Genomic DNA, 17708 nt, shown 5'->3' on the forward strand with positions numbered 1-17708 from the left:
TTTGGGGCAGATTCTGGCCCAGGCTTCATTTGTCTTCTCTAAATCCCACCACCGGTGCCGGAGGAGGCAGCTGTGGCTGTCCCAGTTCCCATTCACTCTCTGGGGACGTTGCAGCTCGGCACCATGGGGGTGATAGGGTGGCAGAGCTCTTGGAGACAGATGATCCTGTCGTTTCTTCACTTAAAATTATACACTGGGAAGGTGGCAGTGTCCCCATCCCTGGAGGCATTTAAGAGAGGTGTGGACGTGGCACTAAGGGACATGGTTTTGGTAGGTCAGGGTGAGGGGTGGATGTGGTGACCTTGAAGGTTTTTTTCCAACCTGCACCACTCCTCCACCACTATTAAGGCCAGCACAGACACACCCTGCACACCCCATGGGGGTCAGCTCTCCGCACAGCCTGCTCTAGGGCACCGCGCCATCCCCAGCCCTTCACGGCTCTGTCTGCTCCCATCCAAGCAGGAGAACGGCGAAATCAACCTCTTCAGTGCCTCAGCCCTGCGGGAGCGAGCCGGGGATGCTGCCAGCCAGCTGCTGGCCAGCAGAGGCAGGGAGGGCTCCTTCGAGGTGCGGTACCAGCAGCCATTCGAGGACTTCCGAGTCTCGCAGGAGCAGCTGGCTGACCACTTCGAGAGCCGGGAGCGAAGGTAGGACGGCTGGAAAAGACCCTGAGCGTTTTGGGGCTCCTTGGTGGGAGCCCAGGCCTGAGCTTCAGCCTCGCGGAAACCCTGAATTCAGGTGGAAAGGTGGGGTGAGGTGGGGGTGGAGTCACTGCTTTTGGGACGGTGAGGGGGTGGGATGCAAGGTGGGGGGGTGTTGTAGGAGCTGGGAGCTCTTCCATCCTCAGAGGGGCTTCCGAACAGCTTCTCCGCACCATGGCCAATGTGCCAGGCCCCCCTCCTTGCAATTCAGGCAGGGAGGTGGCAACAGCAGTGGCTCGAGAGCCCGGCTGGAAAAAAAATCCCAGCTGGCGGGAGCTGGGGAGGGGGGAACAGGGCTGAAACAGGCAAGGAACGAGACGTGGGGGGGGGATGCAGCACCAGCCCCCTGGGCCAGAGCATCCCCAAGGGTACCAGGCCATGGTACCTGGGGAAGCTGGCACCTTTCATCCTCCCAGCACCGTGCCCCCTGTCTGTGCCCCCTGCAGGGTACTGCGACGGACCAGGGTCAACGGGGACAACCGGCTGTAGGGACACGCGGCTGCAGCGCCGCTCGGCCGCCCGGGAGCACCTCCCGTGCCTGTGAGTCTCACGGCACGCTGTGAACTGGTTTCTATGGAAACGGCACTGCTATGGCCTACTTTCAGGCAGCTTTTCCAGTTTCTCCGCTGAAGTGTGTTCGAGTGGAGAACTAAAAAAAAAAAAAAAAAAAATCGGGAAAAAAAAAAAAAAAACCAACAACCAACGAACCACCCCAAACACCCACCAACCTTCACCACGAAGCCCTTAATGAAGTGTATGGATGTGCACAGCCTGCCAGCCGCCGAGGTGAGAGACAATACTGTCTATAATTGCAAGGAACGAGACGAAAACAAGGGGAAAAAAAAAAAAAAAAAGCACACCACCCTCCGCCGTCTCGGCGCTGGCAGTGTGCGTGGGGAGCCTGCGCGGCGCAGGCGGCTGGAGGCCGGGTGCTGCGGGCTGCGGCCTGCAGTGCCCGGCCCGTATAGCCACTGCCTCCAGGGCCAGTAGTGAAACTCAACGTTTACAAGGCCGCTCTAGCTTTAAACGACAATAAACGTGTCAGTATTACACGCCTGCTGTCTCCGTTTCCTGGTGGTTTGCCCCAGCGGTGGGACAGGCCCCTGCCCTCACCTTGAGGTTAAGGCCATGGGGAAAAAAATAGCCCCAGATTCAACACTGTTCACCCAAAGGGGTGAGAGCAGGCACATGGGATGTTGCCCAGGGAGGTTTTGGGGGAAGGATTGCTCTGTTTTGTGTCACCTTTACAGCCCAAGCGGGCCTGCAATCACCAGTCAACTCTTGCTCGTATTTTACGCTCTTTATTTAGGAACAACCAAAAATGTCTGGTTTCATTTCAACAAACTGTACAAGCAAGCGCTTCCCCTCGCCCACCCTCACATCCACATATACAAAAGGAAGGGAAACTTGCCGTTCACTTCTCAGAAGTGGCATTGTTGCTACAGGGAGTTTGTGCCCTCAGAATAAGAGCAGGTAAAGTCCATAGCAGGTACAAGCTACCCTAGCCCTAGTAATAGCCACAGCCCACAATCACAGGCAGCTTCACTTTTTTTTTTTTTTCCTCTTCTTTAAAACCTTTACCAAAAGTAAAAACTATTTCCTGTCTCACACGGTTGCCAAGGTGACCATCAAAAATTGTGGTCTTAAAAAACACGATAAGAACCCCCCCGGGAACCCCCCGCACCGCCCCGGTACAAAGACGGTTTCACGCAGCAGAGCCGCTGCTCTGCGCCCCAGCTACACGGCCACCCTTATGAAAGGTCCCGTTGCAGCTACAATTACATTTTTCTTTTGGATAAATCCAAGCAAAAAAAAAAAAAAAAAAAAAAAAAAAAATTCCAGGTCATTCAGCACCAGCATGATTTCTAAATAATAATAATTAAAAAAAAAAAAAAAAGAGACCCCATTAGGCTGACTTTGTGGTCTGCTGAGAAACAAAGTGATCAACACGCTGTTCCCAAAGTCTCTCTTTTAGTGCAATGTTAGTATGTGCAAGGGGAGTCACAGCCACGTACCCATAACACCACCAGCCAGATGGGGCAGACAGAAAGTGCAATTTTTAGCAAGAAGTTTTCTATGCCATGGATTCCTAGCCTGACCTTCACTAGCACCAGTGAGCAAGAGTCCTCCTAAAACCACCCTCCATCGGTAAAGGGAAAAACTGGCTTTAGTAGTGCCATCAAAATATGGCCAAGGGCAGCCAACAGAGCACTCTACTGGAACAGGCAACAAGAAAAAATATAAATAAAAGTCACTCCTTCTTAGGTAACAGCGCTCGCTTGCTCTGCTTTAAAGTTTTGTGATGCCAATCCAGCATTCCTGGCAGGGAGCACTGCCAGTAAAAGATACAGCAGAAACTAAACTTGCAAGAAAAGGTACAGCTTGCAAGTCCTTCCCCCCCACACTTTTGAGTATTGCCTGATCTTTCCCCCTTGGTTGTGATCAACTGAGAAATTAAAATGGGGGTTACTGCAGTGAGCCGATCACATCAGGCCACCGATGGGAGTTGAAAAGGGTAGAGCCAAAATTAATCTGGGAAACAGAAGAGAGATGTTTAAAAACCTTTTAAATTCTGCCCATTTGACAGGTGTAGTATCACCTTAACTTGCCAATTTGTGCCTAAGTGCTGAAAATCATCTTTCTCTTCTGATTCCCAGTGACCCCAGGTTCCAACCATCATCTCACCAGGGCTCCTCTGAACTGTTCCTACAAGAGGGACGGAAGGGGAGGGAGGAGTGCAAAAACTTCTCCCTGTGACCAGAAATTGTTGCTTTGCATTAAAAAAAAATAAAAATAGCCAAAACCCTAAATGGAAAACCAGCCTAGCAAAAATCATCCGAACAGACATCACAGCTCCAGCTTCTGCACGAGCGCTGCTCTGCCAGGTGAAGGCTCTGCATCAAGCTCTGCGACTGACTGGGGCTTCAAATCACAGCTGCCAGCAGCTCCTGGTTTTGCTGGTGCCCAAGAGAAGCCCCCGGCAGGGAGGGGACAGCAGACATGTTAAATACCTGCAGCTGGAGCTCTGTGTGCTGACGCTGACCGCAGCATGCCGTGCACTGAAGCAAGCACTTGTGTCCTCTCCTCTTGCCAGGGCTGCGAGCCTGATGTGCAGCAGTGCTCTGCTCTCAGGCAAACAGGAATAACGGCTCTCAGGAAATAGAAGCCTGTAAATCATGGTTTGTTTAGTGTTCTGCTTAAAAAAATAAAATAAAAATAATGATTTCCAGGATGCTACTTAAGGAACAGAAAAATTAGCTACCCAAATAGAACACAGAGCTATGGCTAGAAATCAAACAGCTTGGCCTGCTGATACGGATGAATAAAGCAACTCTGTTCCTTGCATCGGGAGAACCAGCAGCCCTTTCTGTGAGTGAGCCAGGCACAGCACAAATCAGGGTTTCAGGTTATTAAGCAATTGGATTGTGACCTTAATCTAAGCAGCCTCAGAGACAGAAGTAACAAGATTCACGTGGATTAAAAATGATGCTTACTACTGTGCTTATCAAGCCTGAGCTCGCACACAGCTGATGGAGGTGAAGAACTTAATTCCCTTCCTTACCGATGCTGGCTACATGACCTCTATCTTACACTCCTCCCTTCAAGTCAAGATAGTCATCTTTGATTAGATGATGATAAAAATTGACACGAAGTGTACAATCGTGGTGATGCTTCCTCTTACCACCAGAAGAGCTGCTGCTGGGACTGTGGAGCCACCTCTCAATTATTTCTTTCAGTTTCAGATGCAAACATATTATTTGTAATGTCCTGCACCAAAACCTGAGTCTGTTTGGAGATGACACCTGCTTCTCTTCAGCTTCAAAAAAGGTGTGATAGGGAAACAGAAGACCACAGAGCTAAAACCCTCAACGCTTCAGCTTATCCTTTCATAGAGATTTCAAGTCAACTGAAAATGCAGATAACGAGGAATGTGTGAGTTAGAAAGCAAACGATTACTTTTTGATTTTGATTTTTGTCCCTAAACCTCACCCTCCCCACGCAACGAACCTTGCCAGCCCGTCTGCTCGGCCTTTGCGTACGAGGGGAGCCTGCATGGAACCACTTTTTTAAATTCCTCTGACCCAAAAGAAAGAAAACTCCTGCTGTGCTTGTATGAATGCATGCAGACAAAGCTCAAAAACCTCAGCAGCTTCCAACCCTCAAGGCTGTTTTTTCTGTGTACACCGGGAAATTCTCCCTCCAGCTCACAAGACTTCTCTTTTCATTTTTTTTTCCTCTGGAAAACTGGCCAATACAATCCAAGTGCAAAACATTCAGCTAGTGCATGGAAAAAAGGTTCAAAGGGACCAGTTCACACCATCGTCCTTCAGCATTTCTGTAGATGGAGTGGGGACCACTCTTCCACTCAGCCACAGGCCTTTAAAGTGTACACCAAAAATCCCACAGAAAATCACCTTGAATGGGCAAACTACATTTCCAACATATTTATATAGCAAGTAGTTAGTAGAAGTGTACATTTTTAATGTACCTCTTAATGCGATAAAGAATCTATGGCATATCTGAACTGTATATATGTGTACTTAAATAAACCTGCATGTACATAGGCAATAGAGAGTAAATTACCTACCTGTATTTGTTCTCTGAAGGCAGCAGTGAACACACACTCACACTCTCAGGCCACAAGGCTCCCAGGCCCAGCACCCTCGGCTTTAGCACCACACTGCTTCCCCCATCGCCCCTGGAGCCTGAGGGCAGGAAGGATTTCACCCAAAAGGGCTGGAGCCTCAGGGCAACGAGCCCAGGCGAGGCGGAGGTGGTGCTGCTGCTGGCCCTGCCTCGAACCGAGGCATAGCCGGCAGCAGTGCTGCTAAAGAGAGAAATTTAGGGAGCCTGCTGTCAGCTCGTGGCATTTTGGGGAGGATTCGTCTGGCTGCTAAGGGCGGTTACAGTGCAGGCGTCTGAGCACAGGCACCTGGGGCAGGCACGTACCGTGGGTGAGAGAAACGCTCCCCGCAGCGCTCGTCAGATGGAGCCTCTCCCAACATGTCAGTAAGGCAGCCTCGTAAAGAGGGGACGAAGAAAGAAAAGCAAAAGCAATTAAAGGTAGAAATCAGACACCATCTTTGGAAGAGGTTCTGAAAGAGCTTTTTGTTTTTAAAACAGATTTTTTGTAAATCTCTGGATCTGATCCTTTGGGGCTTGCTACCCACCCTTCTAATAAATATCATTTACCACCAACAATAAAGTCTCCCACATTAAAAAGCTCTCACTAAATAAAAACCTTCTACAGAAAAAGCTTGGCTGAGTTAGCTTGGCAAAAATAAGGAGCTATGACTACTCTCCATAAATACATCAGCGGATAAACACCAAAAACTATTTAAGTTAAAGGACAATGTTGGCTCCAAAACAAACCAGGAACGAACTGGCCACGAATTAATCCAAACTAGAAATTTAAAGAAAGTTTCTAGTTTCTAACCATTCAAAGGCAGTGAAGTTCTGGAATCGCCTTCCAAGAGCAAAAGCGAAGGCAAGACATGGAACCAATTTTGAGCTGGGACTTGATTAGTTTATGACAGGATGGTCTGACACAGCATTTGGCTAGACTCGTAGCTCAAGAGTGCTCTCCTAGACCTTGTTTTCTATTAGGAAGGAATATTAAAAAAAGCCTTAAGTTGCATCATGCAGCAACCACCCGAGACAACACGGGCACATGAAAAAGCTACAGGTTCTGGGAACCAGGAAAGCCAGCTGGGAAATTGTTTTGCTATTTCACACAAGGCCAAAACTACTGTGGATGGACCAAAAAATAAAAATAAAAAAATATCGGAGCAAATACTTGAAGTTATCATTGCTGCTGCTGGAGGATCAGTTGTGTCGGGCTGAAAGAGGGAAACTTCCTGACTGCAGAAGAGCTGCTGCCTCGCAGATCCCTTGGAGAAAACAATAACTTGAACCACTCGCAGCAACTCTGCATATTCTCCCTATTTGTTCTCTGAAGAACAGCTTGTTCTCTCTGAACAATGAAAAGGATTCCAGGTCAGGATGGAAAAATTATTATGTGCTAGTTCTCAGTGATTAAAGGGAGACTTGGAGATTTAAAAGCCTGCAGCAGTCGGTCTCCAAGAGCGAAAGGAAAAATATTTTGGCCAACAAGGGGCAAACGACACCGAACTGCCTCTCCTCAGTTTTCGGGGTCTTGGACCTGCTACTTATTGGAGAGTAATGCAATGCCAAATCTAACCTCATCCGTGTGGATGAACGCCTCACTGAAGTCCTACCTGACTTAATGCAAGACCGGCAGCTTTCTTCTCAGGTCCTTCTCCTTTCCTAACGCACACGCTCACACATACACACCTGTGCACACACCCCCTGCACAACCCTTCCTTGCCAGGGCTTAAGGACCAAAACAGGCAGGGAGGATCGAGGCAGCCACGCCAGCCTTTAGAGAACAAACACCTTAATGGGCAGATGAAAAAAAAAAAAATATGTATTGTGCCATGATAGTCCATATCTAAGCAATGACCTTGTTTACACAATGTCTGAGATTTCGTTATGCTTGTATAGGCAGCTGTAGGCATCGGTATATGAGTATGAAATCTGAAAGTCTGTCCACTGGAAAGCAAACAAGAGCATCCTATTTCCTGGGTGCGAGCTCAACTCACGGCCCCCACCTCTGCCAGCTCTCAGCTGTCTCCTGGGCTGGCCCAGAGAGCTCTGCACTGGGTGCCCAGTTTTTGCACGCACTCTCTCTCGTGCGCTGCACTCAAAGGTCTCATTTCTGGCAGTGCTTTATCACCGTGTCCTGCTCCTGAGGTTTGTATCAGGCCAGCCCATGGTCTTAAAGACCAAAAAACTTCTTCTCAAGGGTAAGAGCGGATCCTCTGGGGCAGGTGCTTTGAGTTCAGTCTGTTTCTGGAAAAAAAAAAAACACACAACAACACAGGTGTCAGAGATGCTCCAGCACGCCGCAGGTGCCTGCAATGCAGGCAGCGGTGCCGGGCAGGGAGCAGGGGGTGCAGGTGCACCTCGTGATAGCAAAAGCAGAGGCCTGATGGAGGCAGCTGCAGAGCAAAGCCAGCCCCAGGCAGCTCGGTGTTGGGATGGGGGCAGGAAAGCTGAAATCCTTGTGGGAGCAGGGCCACAGTCTTGGCCAGCAGCAGGACGGAGGAGGAACGCAGCCTGCAGAGCTGCACGCCCTTGCCAAGCACCTCCAAGCCTCGTGGGGTCACAGAACCTCACTCTGGTGGCAAAAAGCCACATCTGGAGGGTGCTAGCAAGGACACAGCCACCCCCAACCCTTCCCCAAACCTCCTGCTGCACTGCCTTCCCAGCCCACTCCTCTGGCCACAGCTGCTTCCCGGCGATGCACATCCAGATTTCTCAGCTGCAATAAAGGCAAGTCCCACTCAAACCCACACTTCATTTCCTCTGAATTACAGGGGGAAGGGAACCAATGATTTTTTTACAATTTTTTTTTTTTTTTAAAGGCCTGGCAAGGGTGTGTGTGGGAGGACCCAAAGCCATGCAGCGGGGCTGCAGCAGCGGGTGGGAGGAGGTGATGCTGGTGGGAGGAGGTGATGCTGGCTGGCGAGGGGCTGTGCAGCAGGACAGGGGGAGTGCAGCCCTCGGCCATCCCCATCTGGTGGGAGCTCTGCCAGGGAGGAAACAGCCCCCAGCTGCATTTCCAAAGAGCCCACAGAGGGCTTGGAAACCACCTCTCCTTTCCTCCACACACGCCTCTCAAAAACGAGCCCTGGAGGAGGGGTAGGGCCAGCAGCTGTAAATGCCACTCCATCTCTCCCTGTCCCCTCCTTCCTTGCAGTCTCTATCTGCGCTGCCCAAGCCTTGCTAAAATGACAATGCTCACGTCTGGAGAGCCGGCAGCAGCTCGCAGTGGGCAGCAGGAGAGGGAAGGGAGGAGGCTTTTGTCTGCACAGGCAAGGAAGCGAGAGCACCCACGGGCTAACCCTGCTGCCTGGGGCCAGGGGGAGACATGGGAGAAGCCAGGGGCAGAACTGGGAAACAGCAGCCGGACCCCTTCCTTCCCAAATATTTACAAATAAATATTTTTACAAATAAACCCAAGGGCCATCTTCCCCCAGGGCAGGTGAAGGGACGGGGCACTCCCCCTGGTTTTGCTCCTAAAGCCAGGATTTGGCTTCAGAATGGAGCTTGTGGCACCCTGCCAGACCTTATTCTCCCCCTCCCCTGATCCCCCCCTTACCGGGGGGACGTTCCTCACTGCTTCCTCGATTTAAACCCCAAATAGCAAGCCCAGACACCAAACCCCCACCTGGAGCACTCAGTGCCTCGTGCTCACCCAACCCTGCCCGTGGAGACCTCGCATGAGCTGCCCGGGGCCCCTTACCGAGCTGCGTGGCGGGTGGCTGCACGGGGGCACCGGGGGGCTCGGCACCACCCTCGGGGCCGCCCGGCTCCCAGGGCTCGCTGTTCTCCGACACCTCCGAGCAGGCGTCGTACGGCCCCTTCTGGCTTCCCGTTTGCTCGCTGGTGCTGGAGAGGGCATCCTCGGAGGCGCCCCTGGTCTCCTCCTCCGCCTTCAGTGCAAACCACACCTTCACCTGCTGGGCGCTGAGCTGGGCGCGCTCGCAGAGGCTGGGCACGTCGTCCTCCTGCAGCGCCTTGTGCTGCTTGTAGTAGTCCTCCAGCACCTCCCTGCCGGCCGGGCTCACCTCCACCAGGCCTGGGGGGAAGATGCCACGCCGGTAGTTCTCATACCACTTCAGCTGCCCGTTCTTGTAGCCGTACCGACTGTCTCCAAACCAGCGAATGACCTCAGCCCGCGGCAAGCCCGTCTGGGACACAATGGCATCGTACTCCTGGTTCGTCGGCCGCTGCGTCTGCACGAACATTTGCTTAAGCAGGTGCCGCTGCTGGGCGGTTTTTTTGAAGTTCAGTTTGGTTTTCGGAGGGGTGGGCGGCCGGCTGGAGCCGCCGTCCCCCTTCTCGCTCGCGGCAACACCCGGCACTTCGTTCTTGCCATTGGACTCGGTCACCCGGAGGTTCTTCAGGTTGATTTTGATGGGGCTCACCTTCCGCTCTGCCGAGTTTGGGTTGTTGGTAGAGGCATCGAGCGAGCCGTTTTCGCTCAAGGCCCTCAGGTCATCTGAGGAGTCTTCTCCTTCCCCGCAGCCGTTTTCAGCCTCCTCTTCCTCCTGCTGAACGGCCTCCTCCGCTTTTTTGTTCTCTTCCGCCTTCTTCTTCCTCCTCTCCGAGAACCAGCTGTCGATCTCCCTCCGCGTCATCTTTGTCTCGCTCCTCAGGCGATTCACTTCCTCGTCCGGAGGAAGAGGATTCTGTGCAAAACTGCTCTCCAGGGCCTTGAGCTGCTCGGGCGCGCGCTCCTTGTACTTGGTGGGCGTGAAGTCGGGCGTCTGGTGCCAGGCCTGCCGCCGCGTCGGGTGATGGGTGACAGGCGTTGCCGCGGCTGTGGATGTCAGCTCCGCTCCCTTGGGCGGCACGTCGAAGGGTATTTCGGGCAGAGAATCGAGAGCACTGTCTCCAGGAAAGATGGCTCTGCCGCCTCGCACGTTCCTGTAATGGTACCTCCTGTCGCTAAACCATTTGCGAATCTCCTTCGTGGACAGCCCGGTTATCTTGGTCAGCCGCTCGACTTCAGCCTGGCCGGGGAACTGGTTCCTGCAGAAGCTGCCTTTCAAGGCCGACAGCTGCTCGTGGGACTTCTTGTTCTTGTAGACGTTGGGGTCCAGGAAGGTTTGCGAGGATATGGCGGGGCAGGCAGTGAGCACCGACGGGGCCGCGTTCACCACCTTCACGGCCGAGGCGTTGCCGGAGCTCACCGTGCTGTGCTGCGCCGCCGGCTGGGGCTTGGGAACCGTCGTCACCGCCAGGGTGAAGGAGGAGCTGGTGCCTTTCAAGCCGTTGGCCATTATGGGCTGTGTGACCAGCAGTCCCCCTGTGCCCTCCGGCTGCCCCACCACGTGGCCCGGCAAAGTGGCCTGGATGAGATGCGGGACGCTGCCGGGGTTCGCAACCAGCGGCGTGTTCAGCACGGTGATGGTGGGCTGTGGCACGGACTGAATGACTGTGTTAAACATCTTCTTCCTGGCGTCTTCGATCTCCTCCGGCGACCAGCTGATGCCCTGCTTCAACCGCTGGGCCGTGAACCAGATCTTCAGCTGCTCCTCTGGGTACTTGGTCACCACGGTCAGGTAGCAGAGCTCAGCTTTCGTGGGGTAGGGGAACTTGTGGAAAGAGTTTTTCAGGAAGCTGTTGGAGTCCATGGCTGCGTTGTACGTGGGAATGCTGCTCAGGGGGATCATCACCTTGGGAAGGGACTTGGATGTGGGTAGCTGCTGGTGCAAGGGTGGCTGCTGCTGCAGTGAAACGAGCTGGGCAACACCCGCTGGCAGAACGGGCACGTTCCCGAGGATGGAGCCGTTCACCACGTGAGATGATTTTGTGGAACTGGCGGTGGGCTGGCTGACCGGCACAGGCCCGTTGGCGAAGGAAGGCTCTCCATCTTTTGCCTCCGCCTCTCCGCCCAGCTGACTGGACACATTCTCCTTCAGCGTGTGGATTTTTTTGGCCTCGGGTTTGCCTTTCATTATCTTCATGATGGGGGTTTTGGTGATGATAATTTCAGACTGACCATCCGCCACTTCCTCGGGGACCTCTCCCGGAAGGTCGTGGCTGCTGGCGGCATCGCAGAGACTCTGCTCCACAGCCGTCCGATTGTCCTGCTTTGCCAGCCTCCAGACGAAGCTTGCCTCGCCAGCGTGCGCCTCTGCGTTGTGCTGTGAGAGCCCTTCGTGGCTCTTCGCCAGGAAGCTGCAGGCAACGCACACAAACGCGGGGTCTTTGCTGAAGTCCAAGTGCTCCGAGTCCAGGTGCGCAAAGAAATGCTGAACGTCTTGAGAGCCGAAGTCACAAGACTTGCAGACAAAAGTATCGCCCTCGGCGATGCCGCGGTGCCCGTTAGACAAGGCTCCACTGTTGCTGTTGCTGGCACCAGCATCGCTGGCTGCCAGCCCTTCTGCGGGAGCATCTTGTTGTGTTCCTTCACGATCGTCTTCTGCAGCCTCCAGCTCAGTCTCCTGAAGCACCAGAGTTTTTACTGGTATCATGCAGGGAGTCGTGGATTTCCTCTTGCTAGCCATCACTACGATTAATCCGGATGAGATTATTTTTTCTTTAATTTAAATTAAATTAGAATTTAAAAAGCGCTATTGCAAGTGCTCTGCGGTCTAGATTCCAGCAAATTCATGATGTCCCAAGGAGTTGTTGTCAAATGTTGACAAATGTTCATATTTACCACTGAACCTGAGGACAAGGAGAGGGAGGAGGGGTTAGTTCCCTTGGCATGAGACAAAGCACAGCTATCCTGCTATGTAACTGTTTCACTCAATAAATCATTCTCAGTCTCTTTTGCTGGAAAAATTCAACTTGACCTTGGATTTACCACATTTTCATACACACAGTCTGTGAGTTACCTGTTTAGAAAGCAAACACACAAAGCCAGAAGCCAGCTGTGACGTGGAAGCGGGGAGAAGCTGACCACACGCCTCCTTCCCCCCAGCTGCTCCCTGGAGCCCGCTCTCCCCTTCCAGCTCGCAGCCCCAGCTCCCTTCCCCTCCTCCAGCTCAATCCTTTTACCCCCAAGCCCAGGAAGCAGCCAGTTCCACCCACACCAGCGCTGGACGTCGCAAGGCAGATCTCAGGGCTATTTTTCCCCCCAAATCTCTTACTTGCAAAAGAATGCCAGGTATTCGCGGTGCCGTGCGTGCACAGCTCCCACCCGCTGCTCGGCTTCACGCGCTCCCACACAGCGAGCAGCAAAACCAAGAGCGATTTTCCCAGCTACGCAGCGCAGCCGTGCGATGCCTGTTTTCCAGCCTCTACCAAACTCTCCTTTGAGGAGGACGCGGGCTGGGACGTCCCCTCGCCATGCCCTGCCAGCCCCGGCACCGGTGCTGCTGTGGGGAGAGCGCGGCCCCGGCTCCCTGCACGCCTGGGTGCCCGCCGGGCTCCCAGCCCCTGCCTGCTTCCCATCAGAAAAAACGGATGAAAATCAACATGCTCCCACAGAACGCTGCAATTTCTTCAAAATCGGCACTTTCCAACCATCCTGTCGGAAAGCTGCTTGCCAGCTCGAGCACCGTGCCCGTGCCAAAGGCTTCTGCGTGCAGAAAGTCCTGGAGCTGCGCTGCAGCCGGCAGCAAGGCTGCAGCTGGAGCCGCGTTATTTTCGCCATCCTCGCTCAAGAAGCCAGCAAATCATTTCTGAGATTCCCTCCCCACTCCACGCACATTTTCGTATTGTTTTAACAGCATCTGCTGGGTCTTTGGCTGGAACTGCAAGAGAAGGTAAGGCCCCCAAAAGAGCTCTAGCCACCGCCGTGCTGCCGGCCTGCTGGGCTTGTGCAATGTGCGCAGCGGATGCTCCATGCCTGAGCTCACGACCCCAGGGCAGCGAAGCTGGCTGCTGTCGCTGGCACCAGGAGGCACTTGCCAAGACGGGTCCTGACGACAGGGAAGGCAGCGAGTCTGACCGAGCAGCGTCGCTGCCTTAACCCCCTCGCCAACCTTTCTTACAGCGACTCTGCTTTTTTTTTTTTTTGTCCTAAACGCTCGGATAAAACTGTATTTTTCCAGATTGCAAGGTCACTCGGAGGCGCACGGATGCACTGATTCGTGTTACAAAGACTCCGTGCCAGATTTTCCTGGGATTTACAATAACAGAGAGGGAGCTTTATAAAAACACTCGTAAAAACTTAAACTATAAAAAAACAACTTACCATCCTACCAGATGACCCCAGAGCCAACTCCTACCAGTTAAAGCAGCTGTGCACCCGGAGCTCTCATGTCAGGTATGCCGAGCTGACCCCATGCACAGAGAAATGCAGACCAGGAAAATGACTTTGTGGTGCTTATGCAAGAGCGACTCTGCCTGATTTTTGTAGCTTTTAGACCAGAGGAATGAGAGATCCTAAAGCGAACATCAGACTGAGGAAGTATGATCTGACCTCTGTAACTTCATTTGAAACTTTTTAAAATACTGTTCTGGAAAAAATTATGTCAGCTTGCAAATAGGAGAGCCCGGCTGGGCAATTCTGGGCTCAGCAACTCTCCGGCACAATTTAAAAGACTGATGGGAAAACGTAACTTCCCGTTAATGTGGGCTGATCGGAGATTACAAAACAGCCCTGTAAATAGCGTTAGTCATCACTGAACTTGGCGTCAGAAAAGACTGTTTGCTATGCTAAAGCTTCATGAAAAGCTAGAAATTATAACTTGAAAAAATCTATAAATAAAAAAGCAGTAAAGCTGTGACCTGGATTTAGACGGTGCGAATTTCATGCTCTCAATACCTGCTTTATGCCGCTCTTTTCCCACCTTCTCGTGGTTAGTCTTTCCCTCTGCAGAGGGCCAGAAAGTTATTCATGAGCATTAGCGAGCAGAATACTTGGATGACTATGAATGGGCTTTGCTATTCAGCAGGGAACAGCATCAATTTGACACCAATCCCAAGATCCTCATTTTTGATGCTAAGTTAAATATTACACAATCTAGCAGGGTACGATGACCTTTCCAAGTCGAGTCAATTAGGAAAAAAACAATGAGAACGGCCTGAAGGCTACAAAATATAGCTTTAAAGGCTGAAAGGAGGTCGGTGTCACGGAGGCAGCAGTCAAAGTGAATTCTGCTGCTGCACGGAGATCTGCAGAGCTGCCTTCCCCTCCCTTACCGCACCAGGTTTGCACCGATGCTGGTTTAATCTCATCCTGCAGCTCTCACGCAGGCCGGGGAGAAGCTGCTGGGCACTGTGCAAGGTCTTTGGTTTGCAGCAAACTGCCAGTGGAGATCCAGTTCCAGCATCGCTGCTACTGGAGCCAGCTCAAGTCTCGGATGGATCTGATGCCGCGGTTATCGATGCACCACAAAAAGACTGTTTTTATGTGTCGACGGGGTGAATTTGATACAGAGCAGTCGAGATGCACAAAGCCCCCCATTGTGCCCTTTTAGCGGAGCGCCTCCTCAGAGCACGCAGTCAGAATTATTTGGGGTAAATGTGAACGGTCTGACCCACCTACAGAGAACCTAAAAGCTCCGCGTTTCATTTCCCCGTGCATTTGCATCAAGCTCAGTGCTCTCTCCAACAAGTTCTGTTAAAAACGCAATCAAAGCAGCACCAGCCAACACAGCTCTCCTGCTGGGGATCCAATATTAATGCCACCTGAGAACACAGATTGCAAATTTAGCTGGAAGTGAATCACAGTGCCAATTTACTAGGAAAAAAATTAATCAAGTGTACTGTTTGTCCGTTTCATTTCCATGGAACAGTTGCATAACCACATGTTAAGAGCATGTTTTATTCACCGCTCACCTTCTGGAATGTACTAAGGCTTTAATACACCACTAATATATACCAGAACGCACAATTCACTGATCTCTGTCACTGGCACGAGCAAGGATGGTTAACGGGTAGGTTAAATTAATGGCAGAAAAATTATTCAATTAACAGCCAGCCTTACAGCGGGCCTCGGCACACCACCACTGCGAATGCCCCTGACCAGTCTGCACAGCCACGTGTGAAGAACATGATTTGCTACGTATTACTTTATGATTAACTGGAAGAAAGATGAGCTGCATGGAACAGCTACCCTGCCGACAGGAAGAAAAAGGGATCGTGCCTCAGCTGATGGTCCCTATTTAATCGACTCCTGCTAATTTAATAGAGAGGCAGCGCAGCGAGCGGCAGCCACCGCTCCAATGACCTGTGTACTTAAACCTGCTGCTGGAAATTCGAAGGAAAAATGACTTCAGGCAGAGTCCAATGGATTTGGCACCCGGGATGCTCGCAGGGAACTAACGACTGGGTCTGCAGGCATGGCCACCTCCTCAACGAAGCATCGGGAGGGGACTGGGGGCTGATGCCACCTCCGAGGTGGGACCCACACACGTGGTCCTGCGACGTGGGGGACCCCTGGCACCTCTGCACCAGGCAGGCACAAAGCCAGACGAGCGGCTCAGGTTGGCTTGTGGTTCCCCGAGATGTGCTGGGTGGCGATATAAACACCCCTAGCGACTTGGAAAGGAGGAACAGAGGAGGAAGGTGGAAACTGTTAAAGGATTGCTGTCTGTGAACACAGCACAGCATTTCTGACCAGCCCTGAACCCCAAACGCTGCTCAAAGCGTTCCCCCACAAGGCATCCCAGCCAGCTCCTGTCCCAACAGCAGGCCCAGGTACATGTCACCAGCTCACCCCAGAGCTGCTCTGGGTCTGCCGAGGAAAACAATGCCGAGAGACTGGTCAAAGTGAGCTTAACAACTTCAGAAAATTTACTTCTGCAGAGATTAACAAAGGGAGGTTTCGAAATCGGCACTGCTGAGTATGAACTTTCAGCTTTTTCCAGCTTGGCTGGATACAACTGGTTTGGTTTTAAATGTTTCAGTGAATTAATGAGTTAGGTTGTTAATGCAAAACATTCGTTCTGCGCAGCGCCAAGGTCCCCAGTTAGAAGATTAATTTTGTGACCTTTTGCAAACCTCGCCTAGAAACAACAACAAGGAAACCCACCACGTGGCATCAAAAGACATCCAGCGCACGGCCCCGCAGCAGCTCTGGTCCCCCCATCCCATATGGGGGCAGCAGCTCTGCCCCCAGCCCAGCAAACGCCAGCGATGCTCCCAGCAGGGACGTGCTCCCCACCGACGTCCCAGATGACAAAATCCTGCCGTGGGGACCCCGGCGCTCGATGTAGCTCTGCCGAAGCATAAAGTGCTCAGTTAAAGGGGGAAAAAAAAAGATCAACACCAAAATAGAAGTAAAATAACAGTTTTCTCAACGCTTTCTGTGCCTGCTAGGCAGGCAGACGCACTCCCCAGGTCAGGGACAAAGTTGATGTTTCTGTCTCATAGGGAGCCAAGCACAATATTGGCACTTCAAATAAAAGCAGCTTGTTTTTCAGCTCAAACTCTGCGGGCCCTGGTTGATATCATAACATGGAAAAAAAAATTAAAGAAGGAAAAAAGTTGACATTTGAGTGTTTTCTTCCCTTCCCTTTATGCCCTACCTGCAAGCAAGGCCTGGAAGACGCAATCCTTCCTTTGGGAAGTCATCTGTGGACTCCCCACCCTTCCACCCGCAATCAGCAAGCAGAGGACGGCAGGTAGAAAAATTTGGGGGTCAGCAACCCAGAGCCGGTGCTGTCGGCAGCGACCAGACCCCGGGGGGTGAGCTGCCTCCCCCCTCCCACCATCCAGCAGCCCCGAGGGAGATCCCAGCGCGTTTCGGAGCGGGTGACCCCGCAGCACAGCACCGGGTGCCAGAGCTGGGACTGGGCGCATTTACCTGGGCGCTCAGGAGGGCGAGGGGACACCAGGTCTGTGCGGCAGCGAGGGCACAGTCCCTCTGCTGCCACCAGCCACAGCAGTCCCAGAACTCTTTTTCTTGGGTTAGTCATTAACATTTGTTTTGCATTTCGAGTCCCTTCATGAGAAATTATGTAGGAGTTCATCAGTTGTATTAATTATCCAGCTTATTGCCAAAACATGCCCTGCTTGGGCCGGTGGGAAAAGAGGAAGGCTGGAGCCTCCTGTAGTTTCCAGGCTGAGAGGAGAAGAGGAGAGGTGAAGGTCTGTCCCACAACAGCTCTAACCAAGGCTTCCTCTGCACAGCCCTGGAGCCACGGGCTTTGAGTACAACAAGAGCACAACAAAGCATGGGGTGAGGGCACGCAGCAGCAGCACCACCCAGACAAACCCCGCTCATCCATCCTGGGGACGTGCTACATGGATGGACACATGGCAGTGACTGGCGAAGACCTCTCTAAGTACTCCTGCGTTCAGCACAGACAGACCCAGAGAGAAGAGCCCACCTCTGCAGAGCACACCTCACCTCCTGGGTGCGGATGTCCCTTTTAGCTGTGCCAGTGTGGCTCTGTATCAGAGAAGAAAAGGCAGGATTGGGCAGGTTGTGAGGCAGCACAGAGCCCACGGAGCTCCTCCAGTCCCGGTCTGCGGCTGTGCATCCCTGGGACTGCAAGGCCTGCAGCTGGAAGG

General features: G+C 52.5%; 2 protein-coding genes across 10 annotated transcripts in view; one reads left to right on the forward strand and one right to left on the reverse strand.

The window, feature by feature from the left end:
* PLCG1 (phospholipase C gamma 1) overlaps positions 1-1753 on the forward strand; it is a 37680-nt gene extending 35927 nt beyond the window's left edge. For 2 of the 4 annotated variants that reach the window (XM_072026577.1, XM_072026578.1), the window contains exons 31-32: positions 460-647; positions 1148-1753. In XM_072026577.1, the coding sequence (XP_071882678.1) occupies positions 460-647; positions 1148-1190 (231 nt within the window). In that variant the 3' untranslated portion in view covers positions 1191-1753. The remainder of the gene's footprint in view (positions 1-459; positions 648-1147) is intronic. The other 2 variants (XM_027442813.3, XM_072026579.1) reach the window with 1 other exon arrangement.
* A 233-nt stretch (positions 1754-1986) lies between these two features.
* ZHX3 (zinc fingers and homeoboxes 3) overlaps positions 1987-17708 on the reverse strand; it is a 46517-nt gene continuing 30795 nt past the window's right edge. For 4 of the 6 annotated variants that reach the window (XM_027442817.3, XM_027442818.3, XM_027442820.3 and 1 more), the window contains 2 exons: positions 9031-11966; positions 1987-7574 (listed from right to left, as the gene is read on the reverse strand). In XM_027442817.3, the coding sequence (XP_027298618.2) occupies positions 7564-7574; positions 9031-11803 (2784 nt within the window). In that variant the 5' untranslated portion in view covers positions 11804-11966 and the 3' untranslated portion in view covers positions 1987-7563. Of the gene's footprint in view, positions 7575-9030; positions 11967-16998; positions 17044-17708 lie in introns of those variants that run through there. The other 2 variants (XR_005260442.2, XM_072026584.1) reach the window with 2 other exon arrangements.

This window comes from Anas platyrhynchos, chromosome 21 (genome assembly GCF_047663525.1).
Source record: "Anas platyrhynchos isolate ZD024472 breed Pekin duck chromosome 21, IASCAAS_PekinDuck_T2T, whole genome shotgun sequence".
Classification (NCBI taxonomy): Eukaryota; Metazoa; Chordata; class Aves; order Anseriformes; family Anatidae; genus Anas; species Anas platyrhynchos.